Source organism: Amphibalanus amphitrite, unplaced genomic scaffold, assembly GCF_019059575.1.
Source record: "Amphibalanus amphitrite isolate SeventyFive unplaced genomic scaffold, NRLGWU_Aamphi_draft 000088F_arrow, whole genome shotgun sequence".
NCBI classification, from domain to species: Eukaryota; Metazoa; Arthropoda; class Thecostraca; order Balanomorpha; family Balanidae; genus Amphibalanus; species Amphibalanus amphitrite.
In genome coordinates this window covers 565,955-586,105 of record NW_024881584.1, presented here as the reverse complement: position 1 = coordinate 586,105, position 20,151 = coordinate 565,955, and the positions used below count along the sequence as shown (strand labels likewise).

At 58.6% G+C, this 20,151-nt stretch overlaps 1 protein-coding gene across 9 annotated transcripts in view; it reads right to left on the bottom strand.

The window, feature by feature from the left end:
* Positions 1 to 421: 421 nt before the first annotated feature.
* LOC122379983 (phosphatidylinositol-3-phosphatase SAC1-like) overlaps positions 422 to 20,151 on the bottom strand; it is a 41,449-nt gene continuing 21,719 nt past the window's right edge. For 7 of the 9 annotated variants that reach the window (XM_043362695.1, XM_043362697.1, XM_043362699.1 and 4 more), the window contains exons 3-12: positions 18,267 to 18,469; positions 17,831 to 17,962; positions 17,176 to 17,375; positions 16,243 to 16,342; positions 15,544 to 15,699; positions 13,773 to 13,950; positions 12,963 to 13,102; positions 12,476 to 12,712; positions 10,605 to 10,767; positions 422 to 1,581 (exon numbers count right to left, since the gene is read on the bottom strand). In XM_043362695.1, the coding sequence (XP_043218630.1) occupies positions 1,439 to 1,581; positions 10,605 to 10,767; positions 12,476 to 12,712; positions 12,963 to 13,102; positions 13,773 to 13,950; positions 15,544 to 15,699; positions 16,243 to 16,342; positions 17,176 to 17,375; positions 17,831 to 17,962; positions 18,267 to 18,469 (1,652 nt within the window). In that variant the 3' untranslated portion in view covers positions 422 to 1,438. The remainder of the gene's footprint in view (positions 1,582 to 10,604; positions 10,768 to 12,475; positions 12,713 to 12,962; positions 13,103 to 13,772; positions 13,951 to 15,543; positions 15,700 to 16,242; positions 16,343 to 17,175; positions 17,376 to 17,830; positions 17,963 to 18,266; positions 18,470 to 20,151) is intronic. The other 2 variants (XM_043362701.1, XM_043362702.1) reach the window with 2 other exon arrangements.

Here is a 20,151-nt window from a genome sequence, read left to right as displayed (position 1 = left end):
GTCACAGTTGTGGTCGTTCCGAGCACGGCCGTCAGGCAGACGCCACGTCACCACCAGACACCGCACCACACTGGTCACAGGGTGTGGTGACGCAGCCCGTGCCAAATTCTACCCGCACCATTGAAAACTATTTTCATCAAGGTCCAAATTCAAAGCACGGTGAATCGCAAAATTACCCCAACACCGACCAATTTTCAAAATATTGGCACCGAAATGTATCCCATACAAAGTTAAAAGTTCTATCCGCACAATGAAAGCCATTTTCTTCAAAGTCAAAGTTCAAGGTCAAAATCTTATCAAAGCCCAACAGCGCGACAAATTGGACGCTGATTTGGCGGCAGGAAAAAACCACGGCAAATAATTATTAACTTCTCATTCCGCTCCTGCCTGAAACATACACAATACAACATGAACAGATGGACACAATAAAATTGATATATATTATAGGTACTCTGAGGGCGCATAGGCACCTACAAACAGATATAACAGTGCTCGTGGTAAACCGAATGCAAGATCACATAATCAAAGGGGTAAATTCCCGACAACACACGTCCAGTCCCCCATACATTGCACAATGCACAGTGTGCTGGGCGGTTGGCAGGAGTGATTCTCTGGACCGTTCCCCTGTCACACCCCCGTCCCCTGTCGCACCCTGACCGGTCACGCGCTACCCTGGCCGGTCCAAGTTGGCCACCCTTAAACACGCACGCGACATACAAGGCACCTAAACTGCGAAACCTGTTGACGGAAAGAAACTATGCGGTCGGTCGGCACGGCGACCCCGCCGCCGCAGCCCGGGGCGCGGGCCAGTCTCGGATGGGGGGCCCCGAGCCGAGAGCTGCCGCCGACGGCGCGCCCCCAGCGCCGGCGATTGTCGTGGTCCGCGGCGTCGGCGCCGAGACCGACGGTCAGTGAAGCAGCGGCGACACGGCTTTTTCCCGTTCACCGCCGCGTGTGCATTGCCGGCGTGCACCCGCATATGGTCATGTGTGCCGCCGCCGACACAGCGACTGGGCATCACTGGTCTGCAGCCGGCAGTCGTCTGCAGCCCCCAACAGAACGCCAACAGACTGCCGGGAACAAGCCTTGAACGGAAATATCCGACAAGAAATCCTAGCGACACTGGAAACATCATAGTCTGGCACGTTTCACCGTGACCAAGGTCCAACAGTGCTTCAAACCGCGCATCATCATAGTAATTCCAACAATTCTAACTGCAGACCCCCCTGGCGATTCAGAGCAGTGCCAATGCTACCCCCTGGTCGGCCGGCCGACGGTCGATTGGCGGACAGGCCGGCCAGTCTGCCCGCGGGAGTCCGGTCTGCGCGCGCCCGAGTCGCGGAGATGAGCTACGGATGTGCCGTCCGGCCGGTCGGCCGGTGTCTAGGCGGTGTCTAGGCGGTGTCTAGGCGGCCGGTCCGGCCGGCCGGTCCGGTGTCTAGGCGGTCTTGGCGCGCGGCCGGCGCGGGCAGAGCCGAGGGTTCTGCACGAACTCGGCGCCGTACACCAGAATCACGGCCGAGGTGCCGTACGCCATCAGCCCCCAGAACAGCATGTAGAGCAGCGTCTCGGCCGTGTAGGCTGCGGCCGGGCGAGGCGGGCGCCGGTCACACGGGGTCCGGTACACAGACACTGGTCACAGACTGGGTCCGGTACACAAGACATGGTCACACGGGGTCCGGTACACAGACACTGGTCACACTGGGACCGGTACACAGACACTGGTCACAGACTGGGACCGGTACACAGACACTGGTCACAGACTGGGTCCGGTACACAGACACTGGTCACAGACTGGGTCCGGTACACAGACACTGGTCATACTGGGTCCGGTACACAGACACTGGTCACACTGGGACCGGTACACAGACACTGGTCACACTGGGTCCAGTACACAGACACTGGTCACACTGGGTCCGGTACACAGACACTGGTCACACTGGGTCCGGTACACAGACACTGGTCTGGTCACACTGGGTCCGGTACACAGACACTGGTCACAGACTGGGTCCGGTACACAGACACTGGTCATACTGGGTCCGGTACACAGACACTGGTCATACTGGGCCCGGTACACAGACACTGGTCACACTGGGTCCGGTACACAGACACTGGTCTGGTCACACGGGGTCCGGTACACAGACACTGGTCATACTGGGTCCGGTACACAGACACTGGTCATACTGGGCCCGGTACACAGACACTGGCCACACTGGGTCCGGTACACAGACACTGGTCACACTGGGTCCGGTACACAGACACTGGTCTGGTCACACTGGGTCCGGTACACAAGACACTGGTCACACTGGGTCCGGTACACAGACACTGGTCACACTGGGTCCGGTACACAAGACACTGGTCACACGGGGTCCGGTACACAGACACTGGTCACACTGGGTCCGGTACACAGACACTGGTCTGGTCACAGACTGGGTCCGGTACACAGACACCGGTCTGGTCACACTGGGTCCGGTACACAGACACTGGTCACAGACTGGGTCCGGTACACAGACACTGGTCACAGACTGGGTCCGGTACACAGACACTGGTCTGGTCACAGACTGGGTCCGGTACACATACACTGGTCTGGTCACAATGGGTCCGGTACACAAGACACTGGTCACACTGGGTCCGGTACACAGACACTGGTCATACTGGGTCCGGTACACAGACACTGGTCACACTGGGTCCGGTACACAAGACACTGGTCACACGGGGTCCGGTACACAGACACTGGTCACACTGGGTCCGGTACACAGACACTGGTCTGGTCACAGACTGGGTCCGGTACACAGACACTGGTCTGGTCACACTGGGTCCGGTACACAGACACTGGTCTGGTCACACTGGGTCCGGTACACAGACACTGGGTCCGGTACACAAGACACTGGTCACAGACTGGGACCGGTACACAGACACTGGTCACAGACTGGGTCCAGTACACAGACACTGGTCACACTGGGTCCGGTACACAGACACGTGGTCACACTGGGTCCGGTACACAGACACTGGTCTGGTCACACTGGGTCCGGTACACAAGACACTGGTCACACTGGGTCCGGTACACAGACACTGGTCTGGTCACACTGGGTCCGGTACACAAGACACTGGTCACACTGGGTCCGGTACACATACACTGGTCACACTGGGTCCGGTACACAAGACACTGGTCACACGGGGTCCGGTACACAGACACTGGTCACACTGGGTCCGGTACACAGACACTGGTCTGGTCACAGACTGGGTCCGGTACACAGACACCGGTCTGGTCACACTGGGTCCGGTACACAGACACTGGTCACAGACTGGGTCCGGTACACAGACACTGGTCACAGACTGGGTCCGGTAAACAGACACTGGTCTGGTCACAGACTGGGTCCGGTACACATACACTGGTCTGGTCACAATGGGTCCGGTACACAAGACACTGGTCACACTGGGTCCGGTACACAGACACTGGTCATACTGGGTCCGGTACACAGACACTGGTCACACTGGGTCCGGTACACAAGACACTGGTCACACGGGGTCCGGTACACAGACACTGGTCACACTGGGTCCGGTACACAGACACTGGTCTGGTCACAGACTGGGTCCGGTACACAGACACTGGTCTGGTCACACTGGGTCCGGTACACAGACGCTGGTCTGGTCACACTGGGTCCGGTACACAGACACTGGGTCCGGTACACAAGACACTGGTCACAGACTGGGACCGGTACACAGACACTGGTCACAGACTGGGTCCAGTACACAGACACTGGTCACACTGGGTCCGGTACACAGACACGTGGTCACACTGGGTCCGGTACACAGACACTGGTCTGGTCACACTGGGTCCGGTACACAAGACACTGGTCACACTGGGTCCGGTACACAGACACTGGTCTGGTCACACTGGGTCCGGTACACAAGACACTGGTCACACTGGGTCCGGTACACAGACACTGGTCATACTGGGTCCGGTACACAGACACTGGTCACACTGGGTCCGGTACACAGACACTGGTCTGGTCACACTGGGTCCGGTACACAAGACACTGGTCACACTGGGTCCGGTACACAGACACTGGTCTGGTCACACTGGGTCCGGTACACAAGACACTGGTCACACTGGGTCCGGTACACAGAAACTGGTCATACTGGGTCCGGTACACAGACACTGGTCACACTGGGTCCGGTACACAGACACTGGTCACACTGGGTCCGGTACACAGACACTGGTCACACACTGGGTCCGGTACACAGACACTGGTCACACACTGGGTTCGGTACACAGACACTGGTCACACGGGATCCGGTACACAGACACTGGGTCCGGTACACAGACACTGGTCTGGTCACACTGGGTCCGGTACACAGACATTGGTCACACTGGGTCCGGTACACAGACACTGGTCATACTGGGACCGGTACACAGACACTGGTCAGTGGTCACACTGGGACCGGTACACAGACACTGGTCACACTGGGTCCGGTACACAGACACTGGGTCCGGTACACAGACACTGGGACCGGTACACAGATACTGGGTCCGGTACACAGACACTGGTCACACTGGGTCTAGTACACAGACAGTGGTCACACTGGGTCCGGTACACAGACACTGGTCACAGATTGGGTCCGGTACACAGACACTGGTCACAGACTGGGTCCGGTACACAGACACTGGTCACAGACTGGGTCCGGTACACAGACACTGGTCTGGTCACACTGGGTCCGGTACACAGACACTGGTCACAGACTGGGACCGGTACACAAGACACTGGTCACACGGGGCCCGGTACACAGACACTGGTCACACTGGGTCCGGTACACAGACACTGGTCAGTGGTCATACTGGGACCGGTACACAGACACTGGTCACACTGGGTCCGGTACACAGACACTGGTCACACTGGATTCGGTACACAGACACTGGTCACACTGGGTCCGGTACACAGACACTGGTCAGTGGTCATACTGGGACCGGTACACAGACACTGGTCACACGGGATCCGGTACACAGACACTGGTCACACTGGGCCCGGTACACAGACACTGGTCACACGGGGTCCGGTACACAGACACTGGTCACAGACTGGGTCCGGTACACAGACACTGGTCATACTGGGTCCGGTACACAGACACTGGTCACACTGGGTTCGGTACACAGACACTGGTCACACTGGGTCCGGTACACAGACACTGGTCACACTGGGTCCGGTACACAGACACTGGTCATACTGGGTCCGGTACACAGACACTGGTCACACTACACGGTCAAATCAAAATACATTTTCTCTCTAACGCGGCCAAAAAACTTCTCAAGTGAAGTAATAGTGATCTATCTTAAACCATACGCACCACGCCCTTCTAGCTCGGCTCCTGGGCCACGTAGCGATACGCGGAAGGCCGTGTTCGGAAGAGCGGCAAATATAATGACGAAAACACTTTGGTCCCTTTTTGGTCAGGTCAAAGGTCAGGTCAGATCACTAGAGGCCAATGAAGTCAAAATTTCGCCGATTTTCAGGTCGAATGTGGACAATTTCCAAGAAGCCAACGCATAACTCAGGAACCAATAGAGCTACAGCACCGCAGAAAAGCGCATTCGATAGCCCTATTAAAGCCCTTTCTGATTATTTCTCTCATATTTGACCTAACGTCAACAGTTTTGCCTGCGGGGGCAAAAAACTGACAAAATAGACGGTTTTTGCGGAAACAGTTTTTCTGCAATAACTTTTGACTCAAGCCTTGAACGAGCTTGCTTGTACCGGCATCGTGTTCCTCTCGTCAAGACGCATCGAATGAGCTATAATTTGACCTTGAAAGGATAACTTGAAAATTTGAACTCAGGTCAAGGTCATGACCTGACCAGAAAGGGTCATGTTGCATAACAGTCGATCCGTATCATCGAGCTGAAGACATCTAAGGCGTTTTCATCGCTCTGGCATGCCTCTATCAAAAGTTATTTGCGAAAAACTGTTAAATACCACTCGTGACCTTAGATGACCTAAGGGGTCACGGGTACCACTTTCATGTTCAGTGTGTCCAAGTTACTAGTATTTCATTGTTTGAGAGTGTTCATGACGGCTTTCGTCCAAAAGAGGCGCCTTTCAATTTTCTCCCATTGACCTCCCTCCCCATTAACCCGCGCCCTGCTGGGGGGGGGGGGTGTTTGAACACCCCCCCCTTGTGGTTTTTCGCGAATATCTCAAAAACGGCGGCGCGGAGCGCCGCCGTTTTTGGTACACCTTATTATACATCAATTCTACACATGTTGTGAAAATTTCAGACCAAGGTCATTCAAGGTCAGGTCACCAGGTCACTTGAAGTGACCTCACCTCATAAAAACTTTCAATGTCTGTCATAGCTACACCGAGTGACCGATCGCTTTGAAACTTTCAGCGATTGCTAAGAGCAATAGCATGTACAAAATGTTTATCTCAGAATTTTGATATCGATGACCTAAGGTCAGGTCAATTTTGCGACCTCCCCATTATAAGTCAATGGGAGAAAATTGAAATGCGCCTCTTTTGGATGAAAGACATTATACACACTCCTAAACACCGAATTACAAGTGGTTTAGACACACTGAACTTGAAAATGGTGTCCGTGACCCTTGTTTATGCCCTGAGGTCATCTTAGGTCACGAATGGTATCTAACAGTTTTTCGCAAATAACTTTTGATAGAGGCATGCTAGAACGATGAAAACGCCTTAGATGTGTTCAGCTCGACGATACGGATCGACTGATATGCAACATGACCCTTTCCGGTCAGGTCATGACCTTGACCTGAGGTCAAATTTTCAAGTTGACCTTTCAAGGTCAAGTTATAGTTCATTCGATGCGTCTTGACGAGAGGAACACGATGCCGGTAAAAGTAAGCTCGTACAAGGCTTGGGTCAAAAGTTATTGCAGAAAAACTGTTTTCGAAAATATCGGCTATGTTTGCAGTTTTTGCCCCCTGCAGGCAAAACCGTTGACCTTAGGTCAAATCTGAGAGAATTAAGCAGAAAGGGCGTTAATAGGGCTATCGAATGCGCTTTTCCGCGGCGCTGTAGCTCTATTGGTTTCCGAGTTATGCGTTGGCTTCTTGGAAATTTTCGACATTCGACCTGGAAATCGGCGAAATTTTGCCTTCAATGACCTCTGGTGACCTGACCTTTGACCTGACCAAAAAATTGGCCGAAGTGATTTCGTCATTATTTTTTACGCTCTTTCGAACGCCGCCTTCCGCGTATCGCTACGTGGCCCAGGAGCCGAGTTACAAGGGGGGGGGTGTTCAAACACCCCCCCCCCCCCAGCAGGGCGTGGAAATCCAGGACCCCCAGCAGGGCGCGGGTTAATGGGAGGAGAAACTCCCCATTAACCCTCGCCCGCACATGGGGGGGGGGGGTAGTTGCCAACCCCCAGGTAGTCTTTCTGCTCTGCACTCAACATTTTTAGAGCTAGAAGCCTGATTTTTGCATAGCTGCTCCTCTATCCTTTCTGGATGTCCACGGAAAATTTCAAGTTTCTGTGGTTTTTGGTTTCGGAGATATGACCTTGTTTTTCAGGTCATGTCATGACCCAAATGACCAATTCTCAACATCTTGCGTTGGCTATGGGCCTTGTGAGCTTTTGACACCTTGATTTCGGCCTTTTTTTGCCAGTCTTACCTCCCACCTATCATGGGACAAGTTGTTCGACGATGTACAGATGTCAAGGTCAGGGTCAAAGTCAACCTAGGTCATCTAAAATAATTGCGTTTTAGGCAAGCTGAATTTACTTTTCGTGAAGTTTTTGACTGCATTTTTGGTAAAAGCTTTTCAGATCATGATTTCATGTAATATGGACACATAAACACTCGGTGCACACATCAGTATACACACAGACACACACAGACATACAAACACATGTCATTGACCTTGACCTAACTTGACCTGAAATGACCTCAGCAGCAAAAATCTGGTCGGGTAAAGTGACAAAGAGGTTCTAGCTGGCTTGGCACCAGAAAACGGCATCGTCATCGGTATATGATAAGCAGCGCACTTGATATCCAACGGTGGCCCAAAACAGCAACATTTTTTAGTTTGACCTGACCTGGAAGGTCAATGACTGACCTGAGAAGGTAAAACTGGGTATCATTAGATTCGTCTCTTCCCAAAGAATCTTTTTGATCTTTACCGCGAAGCTCTACTCGTATCTCCAACAGGAACGAAATGGCGCGGGGGGGTGGCAACCCCCCCCCCCCCATGTGCGTTCTAGGATGGGAAAATGGCATGTGCGGGCGAGGGTTAATGCAAGCATTAATGGGGAGGACGCAAAATTGACCTGACCTTAGGTCACCGATACCAAATTTTTGAGATATACATTTTGTACATACTATTGCTCTTATCAATCGCTGAAAGTTTGAAAGCAATCGATCACTCGGTGTAGCTATGGCAGACATTAAAACTTTTTTGAGGTGAGGTCACTTGAAGTGACCTAGTGACCTGACCTTGAATGACCTTGGTCTGAAATTTTCACAACATGGGTAGAATTGATTATGATAACCCGGCAGTTGCTGGGGTATTTCGCCACCCACCGTTTGCTGGGGGAGGGGGGGGGGCGTTAAACGCCCCCAGCCGATAACTCGAGAATCAATGGGCCCAGCGAAACGCACGAGGCGGCAAACGACAGAGCGCGACGAGACGCTTCAGATGAGTACTTTAAAGTTGAATTTTGAGGTCACAGGTCGGGTCAAGGTCAGGTCAAACACCTGAAATCGGGCTTTCAGTAGCATGGATTTTAGGACTTCGCAATGGGCGCCTCTCGTCATAAACTCTGTTAAAACGGTGCACAATCCATCATATAAGGCCTACAAGAGTGTCAGCTCCATGTAGGGGTCAATCAAGCATAGGTCAGGGTCAAGGTCAGGTCAACCGGGTAGGCACATATCCCCGAAAATCAAAACTGATATTCGCAGCCTGTGACACATGTTTTATGGGTAATTTGGGGCGTAGAACACGATGGTCACATTCATTTTATCATATGTGTACGTGTTTGGCTAAAAAACCTCAATTTAAGAAATGTATATATCATGGTCGTCACGAGAAATTGCCAAGATTCAGTTCAAGATTTTGGAAAATGCGGAACGATAAGCAATAATCGAAGATAGCCATTTGGTTGTTCATGGTATTGGCAGTCTAATGGCGTTTACGGCATGTCTGAATGTCTATTCTGTGATTTTATATGATTTTTTGAACATATGCCGTTTTTGGTCGAAAACTAAGAAAACATGACGTCACTAAAACCTCGATATCTCAAAAATTTTCCGACCGATTTTTTTGAAACTTTGTCACAATAAGCTTCAATCAATTCCCTACAGGTACCCAAAATTTGGCGCGCAGGCGCGCCCGTTTTTATGCTATGGCCCGGCGAAAAAGTGGGGGCGTTTAACGCCCCCCCCCCCCAGCAACTCGCGGGATAAGGTGTGCCAGAATCGGCGGCGCTGAGTGCCACAGTTTTTTAAGATATTCGCAAAAAAACACAGGGGGGGGGGGTTCAAAACCCCCCAGCAGGGCGCGGGACTGGGACGCGCATGACTGGGGTACTTTCTATAACGCGGGTTATTGGGGGGGGGGGGGCTCTACAGACCCTCCCCCATCTTATCTCCGACACTTCTGAGCTGATTGTCAAAATTCAAACGGAATCAGAGAGCCCTGGACAAACTGTCGAACGAAACCTAATTTCATTGACCTCGAGGTCACCAATGAAGTCGTAGGTCAGGTCAAAGTAAAAACTATCGGCATTTTGGCTTGTTCACAATTTGGGCTCTGGCCGCCGGCTAGCAAGTCAGGTCAGGCTCATTTTTGTTTTACACGCACGACGATATATGCCTCAGATACCCTGATGGTAACGAACTTTTGCCAGGTCAAGACCAGGTCATCCTAGGTCACGGAATTTCATATCATGCATCGGCCACGTGACACATGTTTTATGGTCCATCTCAGCCATATATTTCGAAAATAGTGTCGTATGTGCCATTTGACGCCATATTCAGCTGAATTTAGCTGAGGTCAGTCACATTCAGGTAAAAAAGGTTTAATTTGGAAGATTTTGGTGCACCCACGATTGGGGTGTGTTACTGCAGTTGCGCACGTGCCGGGGTCGCTGCCAGATCTCGAAAACGGCTGGGCCGGTTGCGTTTAACTTAGGTACACGGTTAGGGACAGACGAGTAGTGTCCTGTACAAGAGCCAGTTGGGACCCAGTTTGCACGTGCATGGATTTTAAGAGAGGCTGGGCAGTTTGCGCTCAGATTTGGCACACTTACTAGCCGGTCGGCCAGTAGGGTACCATGCACAAGTCAACTAGAAGCACCCCTTTGTACCAGGCTTCGGTATTTACAACAGACGGCACTCACCGACCGGTCCGAGCACTCACCGGCCGGCACAACAGACGGCACTCACCGACCGGTCCGAGCACTCACAACAGACGGCACTCACCGACCGGTCCGAGCACTCACCGGCCGGCACAACAGACGGCACTCACCGACCGGTCCGAGCACTCACCGGCCGGCACTCACAGAGCAGACGGCACTCGCCGACCGGTCCGAGCACTCACAGCAGACGGCACTCGCCGACCAGTCCGAGCACTCACCGGCCGGCACCAGCACCGTGGTGAGGAACATGAAGACGCTGCCGAGCAGGATGGTGAGCAGGACGGCCAGTCGGTAGTCGGCGCCGGCGGCCAGTGGCGAGCGGCGCGTGCGCCCCTCCTCCTCGTCCACCTGGTAGTTGCCCAGGAACAGGTCGATCGAGTCCTGCGGGCGGAGCGGAGCGGCCAGCGCCGGTGCCGGTCAGCGTGCGCCGGCCCGGCCGCTGCCGGCCGTCCAGCCCATCTACACTGGCTCAGCCCGCCACACTGACGGCGGCAGTGGGCCGGGGGCGCGGCCGCTGCAGTCGGTCAGGTCCGGACAGTCAGTTGACCCACTACACTGAGCTAGCCAGCGACAGCAGCGTAACGGGGCAGGGAGAGACGGGGGAGAACGGCGGCTCGCCCCTGCCCAGACCGGCGGCTCGCCCCTGCCCAGACCCGCGGCGGCTCGCCCCTGCCCAGACCCGCGGCGGCTCGCCCCTGCCCAGACCGGCGGCGGCTCGCCCCTGCCCAGACCGGCGGCTCGCCCCTACCCGGACCGGCGGCTCGCCCCTGCCCAGACCGGCGGCTCGCCCCTACCCTGCGGTGACTCGCCCCTACCCAGCGGTGACTCGCCCCTACCCTACTCAGAACGGCGGCTCGCCCCTGCCCAGACCGGCGGCTCGCCCCTGCCCAGACCGGCGGCTCGCCCCTACCAAGACCGGTGACTCGCCCCTACCCAGCGGTGACTCGCCCCTACCCAGACCGGCGGCTCGCCCCTGCCCAGACCGGCGGCTCGCCCCTGCCCAGACCGGTGGCTTGCCCCTGCCCAGAACGGTGACTCGTCCCTACCCAGACCGGCGGCTCGCCCCTGCCCAGACCGGCGGCTCGCCCCTGCCCAGAACGGCGGCTCGCCCCTGCCCAGAACGGTGACTCGCCCCTACCCAGCGGCGGCTCGCCCCTGCCCAGACCGGCGGCTCGCCCCTACCCTGCGGTGACTCGCCCCTACCCTGCGGTGACTCGCCCCTACCCAGCGGCGGCTCGCCCCTGCCCAGACCGGCGGCTCGCCCCTACCCTGCGGTGACTCGCCCCTACCCAGCGGTGACTCGCCCCTACCCTACTCAGAACGGCGGCTCGCCCCTGCCCAGACCGGCGGCTCGCCCCTACCAAGACCGGTGACTCGCCCCTACCCAGCGGTGACTCGTCCCTACCCAGACCGGCGGCTCGCCCCTGCCCAGACCGGCGGCTCGCCCCTGCCCAGACCGGTGGCTTGCCCCTGCCCAGAACGGTGACTCGTCCCTACCCAGACCGGCGGCTCGCCCCTACCCAGACCGGCGGCTCGCCCCTGCCCAGAACGGTGACTCGCCCCTGCCCAGAACGGCGGCTCGCCCCTGCCCAGAACGGTGACTCGCCCCTACCCAGCGGCGGCTCGCCCCTGCCCAGACCGGCGGCTCGCCCCTACCCTGCGGTGACTCGCCCCTACCCTGCGGTGACTCGCCCCTACCCAGCGGCGGCTCGCCCCTGCCCAGACCGGCGGCTCGCCCCTACCCTGCGGTGACTCGCCCCTACCCAGCGGTGACTCGCCCCTACCCTACTCAGAACGGCGGCTCGCCCCTGCCCAGACCGGCGGCTCGCCCCTACCAAGACCGGTGACTCGCCCCTACCCAGCGGTGACTCGTCCCTACCCAGACCGGCGGCTCGCCCCTGCCCAGACCGGCGGCTCGCCCCTGCCCAGACCGGTGGCTTGCCCCTGCCCAGAACGGTGACTCGTCCCTACCCAGACCGGCGGCTCGCCCCTGCCCAGACCCGCGACGGCTCGCCCCTGCCCAGAACGGTGACTCGCCCCTACTCCAAACGGTGGCTCGCCCCTACCCAGACCGGTGGCTCGCCCCTACCTGGCGCAGGCCGTCCATGAAGTTGTTTTTGACGTATCGACAGAGCGAGTTGTAGCCGTCGCGCACCAGGCCCAGCTTGGTGCGCTGACCGGTGCGCGTAAAGTCAGTCTTGAGCGCCGGCGTGCCCGAGTACTGGATAGACACCAGGTCGGCGTTGTCGGCCCACACGTTCTTGTAGAGAAACTCGAAACCCGAGTGGTCCTCTAACCGCTGGTCTTCGCGCAGAATCGCCAGCCGCTGAGGGTTGAGCGGTCAGGTCAGATTAGGCGGGGAGGGGTCAGATATAGAGGTTCACGCTAGAGAGTGCACGCATAAACATGCATCCCACGGCCCGGTGTGGCCCTGTGTACCCTCCCGTGTCCCGGTGTGACCAAGTGTACCCTCCCGTGGCCCCGTGTCGACTCCCGTGGCCCGGTGTAGCTCCCGCGGCCCGGTGTGTCCCGGTGTGTCCCGGTGTGCCCTCCCGTGTCCCGGTGTGACCGCCCACCTGGAGGCCGTGCTGAAGCTGCCGGTGCGCGATCATGCTCTGCACCACGTTGGTTCTGTCCAGGCAGTCGATGCAGTTGGTGCGGAACACGCCGTCCTGCACGCGCGCCAGCACGCCGTCCCGGGTCAGCAGGAAGTAGCCTGCGCCGCGCCGCGCACAGACACGGGTCAGCCGGCCGGCGCGCCGTGTAGCGGACCGTCCACACCAGCCACACGCTCTACCAGCGCGCTCAGCAAACGACGCACACAGAGGACAATACCAACTGTGACTTATACCAACACAAATCCGCGGCAGCGACCGCGAGGGACGACCGGAAAGCGTCCCTGACACAGTGACACACCCTGGTCCACTGGGCACCAGCCGCTCCCCCCTCCCCCTCGTAAACCACCCCTTGCTCCGGCGAGTGCGGCAGGGCCCGCCGGGCGGCCCCGCGGCCGGTACGGTACGTCCGTCCCCGGCCGGTACACACCCGTCCCCTGCTTCGCCTCCCGACGGGTGCGGTGGGACCCCCCCCCCCCCGGCGGGTACGATGGGACCTCCCCGGCCGGCCCCCGGCGGGTACACACCCGTCCCCTGCTGCGTCTCCCGACAGGTGCGGTGGGGACCCCCCCCCCCCTCCCTCCGCGGGTGCGATGGGACCACCCCGGCCGGCCCCCGGCGGGTACACACCCGTCTCCCGCTGCGTCTCCCGGCGGGTACGATGGGACTCCCCCCCCCCAGCCGGCCCCCCGGCGGGGACCTCCCCATCCGCGGGTGCGATGCCCCCCCCCCCCCGGCGGGTACGATGGGACCCCCCCGGCGGGTACATACCCATCTCCTGCTGCTCCTCAGCGATGCGGTCCATCAGGATGGAGAGTCGGTCCCAGCGCATCTTTCGGCACTCGTGGTGGAAGTCGAACGCCTCGTATCGGACGCTGGGGGTGGCCAGCTGCCGCACCAGTTCGGACAGCGTGTCGCCCAGCCGCTTCTCCACGCCCTTCTGGTCGATCTGCCACGCGCCGGGTCCGTACCGGTCAGCGGCAGACTCACAGTGAGCAGCGAGCACGGCCAGCGAGCGCGGCACGACACCAAACAGCTCCGGCACACAACGGTCACAGCGCAGACTGACGAACGGTACGCAGCACTTGTTGAGAAACTGCTTTTTTATAGGCTAGCACGCGGAAAGTTCTGGCGCCTTTTAACGTGTTCGCAAACAAATGCCACTCAGCTGGCTGGGTTGGGCACAGCGGCTGGGCTGGGCACAGCGGCCGAGTTGGGCACAGCTGGCTACATATGTCACCAGTCGGCTGATGGAGTGAGCGGGCGGCTGATGGAGTGAGCGGGCGGCTGATGGAGTGAGCGGGCGGCGGGCGGCCGAGCCGGCCGCGGAGGGGGAGCGGAGCCGCTCCGCGGCCCAGGGGATGCACTGAGCCCCTTCCACGCCGCCATGACGCCGGGCTGAGCGACGTCCCGTCCGGGAGACGAGCGGCCCGGACACCGTGCTGCAGGGCGCTCCACACGCGGCCGTCAGGCGGGCGGCGGCCGGGCGACTGAGGTGGCCGCGCCCGCATCTGCTCCCGCCAGCGGTGACCGGGCCGACCGGCGCCCCCGTCGCCCTGGTCAGAGTGGGCTTGGCACGGGGCGGCCTGGTGACAGATAAATCTGTCCTCCCGTTGTAAGGACATCCAGAAGAGGACACGTCGGCGTCTAGGAACCACAGCCAGACCTGTTCGATGATTATTTACCCATCTTTTTATTCCACTTGAGCATCGATGATGAATAATTTTGCCCGTCGGAGCCCGACACCATTCAGGGGTCAGTTGTTGTCGACCGCGTTACCGCGCTGACGTGGGTTAGGGGTGGGGGTGGGGTGCCACCTCCGACGACTGCTCAAATCGTGGGGGCACGTCCTTCCAGCGACTGCTCAGATGGCACCCCGGCCGGTTTCTGCCGGGCCGCTTGCCGACGGACGGCTCCTCGCCCCGCTACTGTCGCCTCCGTTAGGCCCGGCGAGCCGGCCGCCGCGCGCTCAGGCAGCCAGCGAAAAGGTGACGCTTTGCTTATCCGCGACTGGCAGCCATTCCCAGGTGCCACTTTGTCTGCTTAGCCGTGATTGGACGCCATTCCAAGGTTCGATTTGCACCCGCCTAGGCTGACCGGGTCCGTATTGACAATGCCTGGGGTCATCGAGCCGACACAGCGCGATGGCCCCAGGCCAGCGAGGGAGAGAGGCGCCAGATCTGTCCGCGCACCGTGCACATAGCCAACATACCACCAACATCGCACTGCGGCTTACGTACAATCCAACAGCTCTTTTACACTCCTTTGGGCCGCCAGCTCGCCGTCTGCATAGGCCAATACCTAACCGTCCACAGAGGCACCTACCTAGTCGGCCAAATGGGCCATAGCTGTCAGTCCACACAGGCCACTGCCTAGCCGTCCACATAGATCTCTACCCAGCCGTCTACCCAGCCGTCAACACAGACCGAAACCCAGCCGTCCACCCAGCCCGAACCCTGCTGTCCACACAGACCGAACCCTGCTGTCCACACAGCCCGACACCCAGCCGTCCACCCAGCCCGACACCCAGCCGTCCACGTACCAGGTTGATGACCACCTGTCTGCCGTAGTGGAAGAGCTGGGCGTCAAAGTGTTTGGCGCACGCCTCCTGGTGGTTGTCGCGCTGCGAGAGGGCCGGCGTCGGCTTGTAGCGCAGGTTCGGGTACTGCGACCAGAAGAGCGGGATCGAGCCCCGCGTCTGTCCGACAACGGGGGAGGGTCAGCTCCACAGGGAGGGTCAGCTCCACAGGGGAGGGTCAGGTCAGCTCTACAGACTACAGGGGAGGGTCAGATCTACAGGACCAAAATTCCATCGGCGCCCAGGATTGGGATGAAAATTAAATAGGAAAAATAGTACACGACTTTGTGCTCCTACTTCGCATAAAGTTTGACCTTGTCCGCATCCCCTTCACGCGCCTCGCCTTTCCGGCCTGGCGGTCTACCCCACCAGACAACCGGTGGTTGAGGGTGGGTCCACACCGTCTCCGGGCTGACCACTTGAGCGGCGGGCGGGGCATTTTCGTCCCACCGGGACGATCGCTGCCGCTGCGGCGCACCGCGGTGGTCCGCAGAATCCAATATCGTCACCCCGTTCTAGCATGTGGCAGCTCCGCAATTACCCTTTCAGGCCGAAAGAACTTGCTTCCAACAAAACAATAACCCTTCCGTCAGCCCAAGGTGTGTGTCAGCTCCACATGCAGCCATTAGCTCCTGTCCACCGATGCGCTCTGTCCGCCGTTACCTGGACAAACGACATGCGGTCGCCCTGGTACTCGACGATCTGCTCCGTCTCCACCATGTTGGCCACGTGACCGGAAGCGTCAATGCCGCGCATAAACAGCCTGCGGACAACACATACACAATGTGTGGACGGGGGCATTCACACTCTGTGGCCGGGGGTATGTGACGTCAAATATGACGGCGAGGCGTACAGACATGAATACCTAACAGTCTGCAGGCGTCATCGGCGTTCAACCTTCTACTTTCTAGCCTGTACCCACTCGTAGACAGCAGGTTCAAAGTACAAGGCAAACACAAGGGAACCGCCATCTACCACAAACCCATACTTCTTTGCACATCTGGATCCGGATGTCAACAAAGCCTCTGACCCGGCCCGGCCATCTGACCCGGCCCGGCCATCTGACCCGGCCCGGCCATCTGACCCGGCCCGGCCATCTGACCCGGCCCGGCCATCTGACCCGGCCCGGCCATCTGACCCGGCCCGGCCATCTGACCCGGCCCGGCCATCTGACCCGGCCCGGCCATCTGACCCGGCCCCGCCATCTGACCCGGCCCCGCCATCTGACCCTGTCTCGCCATCTGACCCGGCCCCGCGTGTGCCCCTGTCCCGCCATCTGACCCGGCCCCGCCATCTGACCCTGTCCCGCCATCTGACCCGGCCCCGCGTGTGCCCCTGTCCCGCCATCTGACCCGGCCCGGCGTCTGACCCGGCCCGGCGGCTGACCCGGCCCGGCGTCTGACACGGCCCGGCGTGTGCCCCTGCCCCGCCATCTGACCCGGCCCCGCCATCTGACCCGGCCCCGCCATCTGACCCGGCCCGGCCATCTGACCCGGCCCGGCGTCTGCCCCCGTCCCGGCGTCTGACCCGGCCCGGAGTGTGACCCTGTCCCGCCATCTGACCCGGCCCGGCGTGTGACCCGTCCCGGCGTCTGACCTGGTGCCGGCGCGGTAGCAGTTCCGCCGCGAGATCAGAGACCAGGTGAACGGACACCCGTTCAGACTGCACTGCTTGATCGAGACGAACCCGTGCACGAGCGGCAGGCAGAAGCGGCCGAGGCCGGGGCGCGCCGACAGGTCGCGCAGCAGGTGAGCGTTCCACACGAACCGCTGGTCGGCCCGCTCGTGCAGCGGAATCTGCCGGCCCGCCGCGGGGGTGTGTCACAGTGGCCGGCCGGGCCGCCGGCACTGGTCCGCCGCGGGCGGGGGGGGGGGGGGGGAGGGGGGTCACAGAGGCCGGCACTGGGCCGCCGCGGGGGTGTGTCACAGTGGCCGGCTATGGGCCGCCGCGGGGGGGGGGGGGTCACAGCGGAATCTGCCGGTCCGCCGCGGGGGTGTGTCACAGTGGCCGGCCAGGCTGCCGGCACTGGCCCGCCGCGGGGGTGTGTCACAGTGGCCGGCGCCCGCCGGCCGCGGGGCCACATATTCAGCGGCAGCCACGACGTATGCTGACGCCCAAAGGTACCTAATCATCCGCTCACAAAGAAAGAAACTGATTGAGCTGATTGAAAAATAACAGCCCAGCTAGCCAATAAATCTGTAGCTCTGGAGTGTGTCGCCGCCAGTGCCGGCGGCGCCGGCGGTGGGCTCACCTGCAGAAACTCGGGCGTCGTGTTGTGCAGCCGCTGCACAGTCTGCGTCAGGTCGTACGTGTGGGAGAAGTAAAAGTGCGGCTGGCGCAGCACGTTCTCCAGCATGCCGACGTACTGGCTGTTCAGTCGCACCTGCACGCACAGCGCGCCGTCAGAGTCCAGAGTGGGCCGTGGGGGCCGTCTCACCTGTTCCCCTGTGGGATGGGGAACTTTCCACCTGTTCCCCTGTGGGATGGGGAACTTTCCACCTGTTCCCCTGTGGGATGGGGAACTTTCCACCTGTTCCCCTGTGGGATGGGGACCTTTCCACCTGTTCCCCTGTGGGATGGGGACCTTTCCATCTGCTCCCAGTGGGACGGGGACCTTTCCATCTGCTCACAGTGGGACGGGGACCTTCTCATCTGCTCCCAGTGCAGTGGGACGGGGCCCGTCTCACCTGCTCCTCGGTGAGCTGGGCCGCGGTCCGCGAGAACGGGATGATTTCCGTGTGCTCGACCCGCCAGACGGTGCAGCGGTTGATCTCTCCGACGCGCACTTTGCGCGTGATGATGACCAGGTAGTGGCCGGAGAGGAGGCGCACGGTGCCCAGCAGGGCGCAGACCCGCTGCCGGCTGGCGATCGCCGGCACCGCCGCGCCCCCTGCAGAGCAGAGCGCTGCGTCACATCGCCGCCGCGCCGGCCTCCCGGCGACAGCACATAGAATAACCAGAGGCCCCTCCCGGCGACAGCACATACAATAACCAGCGGCCGCCGCGCCGGCCTCCCGGCGACAGCACATAGAATAACCAGCGGCCCCTCCCGGCGACAGCACATACAATAACCAGCGGCCGCCGCGCCCACCTCCCGGCGACAGCACATACAATAACCAGCGGCCGCCGCGCCCACCTCCCGGCGACAGCACACAGAATAACCAGCGACCGCCGCGCCCACCTCCCGGCGACAGCACATAGAATAACCAGCTCCGGGCCGGTGCTCGGCGTCAAACGCGCCGGGCCCGAGGGGGGGGGGGAGGGGACCCCGTCTAACTCGGCTGCTGAGCCACGTAACGACACACGGTAAGCAGCATTCGAAAGAGTGTCCAAAAGCAAGACGAACGCACTTTTGGTCATTGTTTAGTCCAGGTAACCAGAGGTCACCAGAGGTCAGGTCACCAGAGGTCATTAAAATATCTTGCCTATTTCAACCTTTTTCAATGCCGATGCGTAACTCGGGAACCAATAGAGCTACAGCGCTGCGGTAAATCGCATTCAATAGCCCTTTTAGCGTTTTTTTTTTGTTTTTCTATAGCGTGTTCTCAGATTTGGATTCAGGTCAACAGTTTAGCCTCCAGAGGGCAAAAACTCCAAATATAGCCGTTGTTATGAAAAACGGTGTTCTGCAATAACCTTTGTCTCAAGAAAGTGACGACATTTATCTTGCCAGCATCGTGCTCCTCTCGTCACGACCAGTCGAATGAAATATAATTTGACCTTGAAAGGTCATTTTGAAAAAAAAATGACCTACCTCAGATCAAGGTCATGACCTGACCGGAAAAGGTCATGTTGCATATCAGTGACCGTATCGTCGAGCTGAACACATAAGAGGCGTTTTCATCGCTCTAGAAAGTCTCAATCAAATTTTATTGTCAAAGAACTTCTGAGAATCTTTCATGACGTGGCATGACCTCAGGGACATAAGGAGACTGGAGATGTCACGGGTGCTATTTTTTTTTCGGTTCAGCTTGTTAAGTTTACCTGTAAACCAATGTTTGAGTGTTTGGAATGACGTTCGTCAATAAGAGGCGCCTTTCAATTTTCGCCCATTAACCCGCGCCCTGATGGGTCTGCCGAGCAACGCGGTCTGATGGGGGGGGGGCATTTTGCCCCCCCTAAGATCTCGAGAACCACGCAACATAGCGACAAGCGGCAAACGGCGTTGGATAGCCCCAACGGGGAACTACCTTGTGACCCAATTTCATTGACCTCGGTCAGGTCAAAGGTCGAATTTTCACCGTTTACAGGCATTTCAAGAAATGCGTTGTAAAATCGAGTAAAATGCATTTCATTGAAAATCATCGATGGGGAAATGTTTGTCAAATCCATATTTTGCTATTTGAGGTCACTTATACCAGGTCAGGTCACAGAGGTCAGGTCACTGAGGGTCACAAATTAAAAATATCATGTGATGCATGTTTTATGGTCCATTTTATATGCCAAATGCGATTATGTGTGACAGGCAGCCCTTGGGGTCAGTTGAGATTATGTTTTGGTGAAGGTCAGGTCAAGGTCAGGTCAAGGTCAGGTTAGGTCAAATTAGGTCAAATTTCAAAGTTGATATTTTTG